This window comes from Gracilinanus agilis, chromosome 6 (assembly GCF_016433145.1).
Source record: "Gracilinanus agilis isolate LMUSP501 chromosome 6, AgileGrace, whole genome shotgun sequence".
Lineage (NCBI taxonomy): Eukaryota > Metazoa > Chordata > Mammalia > Didelphimorphia > Didelphidae > Gracilinanus > Gracilinanus agilis.
The window spans coordinates 60,302,309-60,311,838 of record NC_058135.1 but is presented as its reverse complement, the minus strand read 5'-3'; the positions used below and the strand labels follow the sequence as shown (position 1 = coordinate 60,311,838).

General features: G+C 36.4%; 1 protein-coding gene across 1 annotated transcript in view; it reads right to left on the bottom strand.

Moving 5' to 3' along the window:
• The window catches only part of LOC123252257 (glutamyl aminopeptidase), a 117,658-nt gene that overhangs the window by 8,602 nt on the left and 99,526 nt on the right, over nt 1-9,530 (bottom strand). The window contains exons 10-14 of the mRNA XM_044681646.1: nt 5,403-5,409; nt 2,408-2,558; nt 1,729-1,802; nt 1,518-1,619; nt 291-497 (exon numbers count right to left, since the gene is read on the bottom strand). Of these exons, the coding sequence (XP_044537581.1) occupies nt 291-497; nt 1,518-1,619; nt 1,729-1,802; nt 2,408-2,558; nt 5,403-5,409 (541 nt within the window). The remainder of the gene's footprint in view (nt 1-290; nt 498-1,517; nt 1,620-1,728; nt 1,803-2,407; nt 2,559-5,402; nt 5,410-9,530) is intronic.

Here is a 9,530-nt window from a genome sequence, read left to right as displayed (position 1 = left end):
TATATATATATATATATATATATATATGTCTTCCCTGGACATAGACTATAACCCCAATGATTCTAGTCAATCATCTCAGGAATACATTTTGGTCACAAGGTAGGGTGGGTGGGGGGAACTGCTGACAAGAGAATGTGTATGGAACACAACATTTCTGCTCCCTCTTCCCCCCCCCCCCAAAAGCCAATAAATAATGTATGTCCTGTTGATAATGGCTACATTGTATTATTTATTATATGCTTCAGGTAGGGAAAAATAAAGATGATATACATCTCAATTAAGAAAGAAACATTCCTTTTGGAGAATTAATAAAAAGCCATAAAAACCTTGATAAAAGAGTAATGTTGTTCACAGATGCTAATCCATAAAGTAATTTTTCTTTTTCTTGAGCTAGAGTAGTATCCTGGTACTTCTGGAGTGTGTAGTTCCATGAAGTTTCATTACCCGAGAACTGCATTCCATATCGGTACACCAGAAGTCGGAGATTCACAGGTTGTCTAGAAGAGAAACAATATTTCATTTGTACAGTTTCTATACATTTATTTTGCATTATAAGACTTTACCACATTTTCTTGGTTCTCCTTCTACCTCTCAAACTGTTCTTGCTCACTTCTTCTTCTCTGGCTTCTTTCATTTTCTAATCAAAGTTGTTTCCAAAGTTTTAGTTCTTGACTCTCTGTCCTTGTCCTTCTGTCTCTGGTTCTCTCTCTCTCTCTCTCTCTCTCTCTCTCTCTCTCTGTGTGTGTGTGTGTGTGTGTGTGTGTCTGTCTCCCTTTTCCTTTGATTATTTCATTCAGTTTCATGACTATTATCTCAGTGAAGATGACTCCCCAATCTATTTCATTAGCTTTGACCTCTTTCTTGAATGCCATGCTAGCATTTCCAGTGATATACAGGAAATTTCTACTTGGATGGCCCATTAATACCTCAAATTCAACATCTGAAAAACGAGTGAATTCATTTCATTCCATGAGCAGGGCTTTTTGAAATTTTCTTTCTCTCCTTTATTATCTTTCTAGAGGCAACTAGGTGTCACACTAGATAGAAAGCTGGGACAGGAACCAGAAAGACCTGAGTTCAAATCTGGATTCAGACACCTAGTAGGGATATGATCCTAGGGCAAAGTCATTTAACCCCCATTGCCTAGTCCTTACTACTCTTCTACCTTAAAAATCAATACTTAGTATCAATTCTAAGATAGAAGGTAAAGGTTTAAAAAAACCCAATCCTGGTAAGTGCTATTATTATCCCCATTTTAAAATTGGGGAAACTGAGGTTACATGACTTTCCAGGGTGACGATGTTAGTAAGTATCTTGGGTCAGATTTGAACATGGGTCTTCCTGAATTCAGGCTCAGCACCTCAACCACTGTGCCAATATACCAACTACTTCTAACAGGCAGTGACCATGCCTTTTTATCTCCTCCAATGCATGGTACACCCACTGAATGCAGTAGATGACTTATACATGTAAAACGAAGCAACAGATAAAGCAAATTAAACATTATAAATAGTCACCTTTCTCCATTTTGCCACTTGTTAAATAAGTCTGAAGCATTGTTCAGTGCTTCTGGATCTCCCATCTTGCATGCCAGCCCTAGGACTGAGGCTCGAAGTAATCTTTGAAAAGGAGGGAAAAAACAAATGTCATTGTTTAAATGTTGTAATTATATTTTAAAAAATTAAATCATCAAATGTTCATGACACCAAAAGATAGATAAGGAATAACTTTTCGAGATGTTCTCCTTCATCTTTCCACCCCAGAGCATCTGCCACAGGCTTCACCCGACCTTGAAGATATTCCTAAAATAAAAGAACCATTAAAAATGAGTGTCCTTCATCCTTTGGTCAATTCTCACTCATTTCATAAACAATCTGCAAACATCAGAGAACTTTCTGCCTTTCTTTTTTTCTTTCTTTCTTTTCCTGTCTGTCTGTCTGTCTAGCTCTCTCTTATTTCTGTTCTATTTTCTTTATTTATTTCTAGGTACATATTTTAAGGTTTACAAACTGCCTTACTTTTGGAATCTTATCTGCTCCTCACAGCTACCACAAGATAGGTGTAATTATTATCCCCATATTTAAAAGGAGAAAACGGAGACTCCAAATGTCACAATTCTCCTAAGCAAATATATGACCCTTATGATGAGACTTCATTTTCCTATCATTTCCCTTAGCAGACCATCTAATTGTTGCTTTTTCTTGTCCTTAATGAAACCTCCTTCTAACAACGTAACTCCTAATACAGAAGTCTTTTCTGTGGACTATCGATAAGAGAGAAATGGTTTGTTTAAAAGGGATGTTCCTGTACCTTTATCTCCACTTCATAGTGGCAATGGAGATGGGATCACACAGAGCTCACTCTACTAATGATTAGATTAATTTCCCAATGACATGATCAGCATTACCTTAAGCATAGGGTACAATTCTCTATCATCCTCAAGCATGCTGGTCATATAGGATAATGCTGATATGACTCTCTGCCATGCTAAGTAATCGTTTTCATTTTTCAGATACAAGGTCAGGTTCAGAGGAAAGCGGTAATTCAGAAGATTGGCCCTAAGGAAGGAAATGCAATACAATTAATTCACATTTCTGTTCTTGCTTGGCTGAAAGCACTAATGGAGAGAAACCTACCCTTCGATACCAATTAGGTTTCTTTTTCATCAATTATTCTTCCATGAAGTTGTTTAGAAAAATGTACTTATTGAAAGCAGTTTGAAGCCTCCTGCCCAGCAGGCTGGGAACCTGTCAAGGGCTTTTATGTTAGCAATGATTTATTAGCTTCATCAAGCAGTCAGTAATGAGGAACAAGTTAGTAACAGCAGTATATGCATTTAAAAAGACACCAGATCTAAATTCAAAGACAAATAAACAGAAACCACCATTTTGGATGTTTAGCACCAAAGAACATAAAAATTAAAATACGTTAAGAGGTAGGCACGATACTGCTATTATAGTGGCAATGATTCTACCATAAGAAGAGCTCACTGAAATGGCTTTCATTGGTATTTTTTAAAGGAGACACATTAGTGGATCCTAGTCCATTGTTCTGTAGGTATTCAATAAATATTGAATAGAAAGCCACTTACACTATTCAGTCAACCTATATCTTTCTTAAATTTTCTCCTATGGAAATTTGCCTTGCTTGTACATTTCCTAATGGGCTTCTTGGCTGAAAGACACATGGTGGGGTTTTTTTTTAAATCTGGCTATTTTGTAGAGACTTTTAGAAAATGGAACCATGGAAAACAACGATTGTACAAATAGGTGGACATTATTTCCCTTCCCCCACCTCCAACTAGGTACAACTCAGATTTTAGGCAAGTTTTCAGATAGAAACTTAAATGAAAATCTGATCTTCTCTAAGACATACTTTCAAGAATTTTAAGTATTAGCATAAATATAAAATGTTTGAACTTGAAGATATATCAGTTGATGTTTATTGAATCATTACACTCTGCAAAGAATAGTTCCTGGACCTCATTTTAAAATAGAACCAACCCATTAAAAAATGCAGAAGAGGTGTGGTCAGAAGTATAGGTCACTATTCAAAGGATGCTATCCTGTAGCTTATGCTAAATACTGCTCAGTAAAATAAATCAAATATTCTAGAATCTCTCCATCTACAGGAAGTCTTTCTGGATACTCCTTAATCTTAGTATTTTCCTTCAATTGATTATTTCTAATTTATCTTGTATATAGATTGTTTGTCTGTATTTACTCCTCCATTGGACTGTGAGCTCCTTCAGAATAGGGACTGTCTTTTACCTTTCTTAGTGTCTTCAGCATTTAGCATAATCTTTGGCCCATATTAGGGACTTAATACATGCTTATTGATGGATTGGTTCGAACTTCTTGATTATCACTGAATATGATTCCATTGAAATTTAAAAAATGACTCATCCTCTGGTCAGAGAGAAAGAAAAATGGTAAAAGCTACCCATTATGATAGGATCTCTTATTTGGCTATTTTTGAAATTTGTATAGGAATGGAATTAATTTTCTTTGAATGCTTGATAAAATTCACTTATATATCCATCTAGTCTCAGAGTTTTTTCCCTTTGGAAGATCATTTATGGCTGGTTTGATTTCTTTCTCTCAAACTAGGTTAAGCTATTTCTTCTTCTGTTAATTTGGGTATTTTATATTTTGTAAACACTCATTTTTAAAAGGTTGGGGTTTTTTACTAGTATATGGTTCAGCTAAATAAATTTCAACACTACCTTTATTTCTTCTTTATTTATTGTGAATTTTGCTTTAAGATTTTTGACACTGAGGGACATGAATAGGCAGTTTTCACAGGAAGAAATCAAAACTATCAATAAGCACATGAAAAAGTATTCTAAATCCCTCCTGTCTAGAGGAATGCAAATTAAAACAACTCTGAGGTGCCACTTTATACCTAGCAGATCGGCCAGTATGACAGCAAAGGAAAGTGATAACTGTTGGAGGGGATGTGGCAAAATTGGGACACTAATACACTGCTAGTGGAGTTGTGAATTGATCCAACCATTCTGGAGGGCAATTTGGAACTATGCACAAAGGGCTTTAAATAACTGCCTCCCCTTTGATCTAGCCATACCACTGCTGGGGTTGTACCCCAAAAAGATAATAAGGAAAAAGATTTGTACAAAAATATTTATAGCTGCACTCTTTGTGGTGGCAAAAAACTGGAAAATGAGGGGATATCCGTTGACTGGGGAATGGCTGAACAAATTGTATCTGATGGTGATGGAATACTATTGTGCTGAAACGAATAAAAAAATGAAGGAATTCCATGTGAACTGGAACAACCTCCAGGAATTGATGCAGAGCGAAAGGAGCAGAACCAGGAGAACATTGTACACAGAGACTGATGCATTGTGGCACAATCAAATGTAACAGACTTCTCTACTAGCAGCAATTCAATAACCCAGGACAATCCAGAGGAACTCAGGACAAAGAACACTATCCGCGTTCAGAGAAAGAATTGTGAGAGCAGAAATGCATTAGAAAAATATATGATGGATCACAAGGTTCAATGGGGGTTTTAATTAGGGTTATGATGTTAAAAGATCACTCTACTGCAAATATGAATAACATGGAAATAAGTTTTGAACAATGATATAATTGTTTGTCAGCTTTGGGAGGGGAGAAGAATCATGTAACCATGGGAAAAATATTCTAAATTTAAAAAATAATAATCAAGATTTCAAAAAAATTTGACCCTGGTAACTTGGTTTTCTTTTTAATAAAGTTAGCTAATGGTTAATCTGTTTCATTTGGGTTTTTTTTAAAAGACAATTTCCTTTTTTTCTATTTGTCTCAGCACTTTAGTACAGTGTTTGGCAAACAGTAGGAGCTTAAAAATGTTTATTCATTGACTACCTAATTGACTGATGGATTTATGGAAGGACATACTCAAGAACTGTAAAGAATGAGAGGGCATAGAAAGGATGTAAGCTTCAGAAGAGGGAAGGATATGCACCTTGATTGGATCACAGATCTATCTAGGTATTTTAGGAAAATAGTGATGACAACAATAGTAGCAATGAGAAACTGGGGCATGTTCTTTGTCTCTTAACTCAGTCTACAACCCCAGAGTTGGTACAGACCTAAAATGACCTTAATATTTACTATGTCTTTCAGAACTTGCTTTCATTCTACCTCCAGGTTTCCAAGGCTAGTTTGGCACATTTGTACCCTACTTAAGTTGTACCTATGTAAGCTGCAGGAAATTCTAAGAAGCATTTTGTAGTAGTGAATAAAAGTCTCACTTTTCTCAAGGACAAGGCTATTTTCATAGATAAGGAGGTAACCTGTTGGTTCTTCTTTTCTCTCAAAGGCAGCCAGGCACAATGATGGAGTGTGGACCTGAAGTCAAGAAGACCCAAGTTCATATCTGGCCTTAGACACATTAAGTGAGTAACCCTGGTCAAGTCACTTAACCTCTGTCTGCCTCATTTTCCTAAAACTAAGTAAAATAATAGCACATACCTTGTTGTAAAGATCAAATGATATGTTAAAAAAGTACTTATTTTTAGTTTTTTTATTGTTTCATATTTATTTATACTTCTATTATTTTAGTGTTTAGAAGAAAAGAGGGATGGGAATAAAACATAAATAAACAAAATACAATAGGGTGGGTAGAGAATAAATACTTCCCACCTTTGCAGGGTTAAAGTTATTGTTCCCTTCAAGCTTGACTTTCTCTCTCTAGCCATTCCATCATCCCCTTCCTCTCTGAGGGAATTGTTTTCTTTTGAACTAGAATGGGTAATAATAAATGTCTGACCGTGCTAGCAAGTAAGTTGTGTTCCTGAGTCTTTGTGAAGCTTAAAACAATCCCAGTAAATTTATTATCTCTGTTCTGGGAATATAAAATAAATCAATAACTTTCTCCTTTGACTATAAGCCCTCAGACAGAAATCACTCTCTACTATATTTGACAGTTTTTAACAACCTCACCCACCCCAATTCCCAAATACTACCCTCAGTACTACATTCAAAAATCTGCTGGTCAATGAAATAAAGTAGACATTAAATAGCTGTACCTGCCTACTCAGTAGCTCAGTATAATGAAGTATAGGCTACATTTTTCAATAATATAAAGGAAATATTTCATTTCATAGGATTTATGTCTCTGATGAGCTGGGAACAGTGACTGGTAGAGTGAAGATCAGACATGTCAGGGCAACAAGTTTGGAGGAATGAATAAATAATGACTGGGACTGCTAGGTAGTTCAGTGGACAGAGGGCAAGGATTAGAGATGAAGAGTTCCTGGGTTCAAATCTGACTTCAGAAACTTCCTAGTTGGGTAACCCTGGGCAGATCATTTAACCCCAATTGCCTGTCCCTTACTGCCTTAGAAACAATCCAGAGTATTTAATCTAAGACAGAATGCAAGTGTTAAAAAAGAAAAAAATTAAAAATTAAATAATGATGGCATTTACGTAGAACTTCAAAGTCTGCTTTGCTGCATTATTAGCTTTATGAAACAGGTACTAGATTTCCACTCTGTCATTTTTTTAAACTTATCTTCTCTCAAAGAATCAATAGTATGTATTGGTTCCAAGGCAGAAGAGTGGTAAGGACTCGGTAATAGGGGATTAATGGCTTGCCAGAGTCACACAGCTAGGAAGTATCTGAGGTCACATTTGAACTCAAGACTCTTGTCTCTAGGATTGGCTTTCAATCCACTGAGCCGCCTAGCTGCCCCCTCTATTGTATCCTATGGACACATTTCTAATCCAGCATCACCAGCCCATCTTTAACCTCTGAATTTAGAATAGTAGAGGAGAAATGGGACTAAGTCTACAATCAGGAGAATTTGGGATGCTAGTTCTATTTCTTATTTTTACTTACTGGGTAACCTTGAACCTCTATAAATCTGTTCCCTCATCAGCAAATGAAAAGTTAAGACTATATGACTCCTAAGATTTCTATAAGCTCCACAATTCAGTGATTCTATGTTTTATTCATTTTCTTGAACTCCCTTTCCCTCCTTTCCCTCCTCAACCCTTCAACATTTATGGGGCTATTGCCAAAAAACTGTGTAAATGGAAGAGAAGTCTTTCCAGTTGCCTGAGTCATCTTCTTTATACATAGTTACTCACTGAGATTCACAAGGGCTCTTCTGTTTCATCCTGAAGCAAAAAGCATTGTCTGAAATGTGTTATAAATGGGAATTAAAGTGCTGAGGTTATTATAGTACCCTGTTATTTCAAACAGCCAAGATAATAAACTTTCAAAAAGGTTATCATGGATACCCAGGGGATGCTTTCCAAAGAAAGTTCTGAAGGGGTTTTACTGCATGCTTAAAATGTGTGTCGGAGGATGAAAGCTACAGAAGAGTTTTCCTATTACCTATCTAGTGGATCTACATAAGAGAGTCAGAAGAACTTCTCTAAATAGGACTCCATCCCAGAACCGAGACTGGATAATTATTTCCCAAGTCTATCATTATAATTCAGGCTCTTCCATGTCTGTTTCCCTCATTCCTTATTGTTCTTCACACATAACCCTCCATGTCCCATCTCTATTCATTCACACCCAGACTGTCTGCTATGTCTAGAATGAACTTCCTCTTCAGTTCCACCTCTTACAGTCCTTGATTTCCTAGAGTTCAAGCTCTACCTCTACCTGCTACCTTTCTGATCCATTCTCCCCACCAACTACTGCCTCCTCTCCTAAGTATCTTGTCTTTATTTTATAAAATAGCAATATATTATTCTATATTACATAATAAATATAAGATGTTATATGATATAGTATATGTATATTATATTTTATATGTATATTTTAAATTATAATTACATATAATCTTTAAACTCAATTTTAATTTTATATAAAATATTTATGTTTTGTAAACTGTATTTTATTATATTTATTATACAATATATTACATAAAATATTTTTAAAAATTTAAATACTTATATCTGGCCATGCCGCCTCCCCCAGTCCAATAGAATGTTTGGCAAGGACAGGAACTCCTCCATTTTTGTCTTATCAGCTCCATTTCCTAGCAAAGAGCTAAGTATTTATTATATGCTTAATAAGTACTTGTGGATTGATTGATTGTTCTTATTGGTGAGTCTTTTAAGTTGTGTCCAAACTCTTCATGACCACATTCAAGGTTTTCTTGGGAAAGATACTGGAGTGGTTTGCTATTTCCTATTCCAACTCATGTGATAGATGAAGAAAACTGAGGCAAACAGGGTTAAGTGACTTGACCAGAATCACACAGATAGTAAATGTATGAGATTTGAACTTGGGAAAATGAGTCTTCCTGACTCTAAGCCCAGCATTGATTGATTGATAGCTTGACTATAAGCCAGGAATTTTTGGAAAAGACTTGGACTAAACAGGAAGTTCCCATAAAGAAATGTTATTTCGGAAGCATTTCTTGAGCAAACCGGTGCTCAGTAATGCCCTAATTTCTTAGAGACTAGTATTTTTCCCAGGATCGTGCTCAGATTTCTACGAAACAAGGTAGGTTATATTATCATGATGTTATGTCCCTAGGCAAAATTGCTACTCACATTCCCTTCTAACTATGAAAAGGGATGAAGGCTACAACATAGATGCTGAGGGAAATGCCCAGTTAACCCCTAGGGTAGTTCAATCTGGTTTAATTGCCCCATCAAGAATGTAGTTCTTCCAATCCATTGAATGAAAGAAATTGGGAGATTCATACACTACTTGGGCACAAAAAAGCATGTGAATGAAATGCATTGCATTCCCATGCTATTAAATTAGGAAGGAACTCTTGGTACCACTGTGGCCAAAGTTGGCAGTCCCATGCTTGGGAGTCAGGAGGGGACACATCGACATCTGCTGGTCCATGACTGCCATAACTTGTCAAAGCAAGGTGGGGGCAAAGAATTCATGGCACTGCCTTAAACAGGAGAGGCCTCAGGGAGGCTGATTGTGTCAGACAATAATCTTGCCAACGCCCTTGGTAGCATGCCTTCTGATTTCCCTGCAGAACTCATTGGCTTGAAACTCCTGGCTTCTGTTCCAGCTTCCTGTTTTTCCTTAACTCCCTG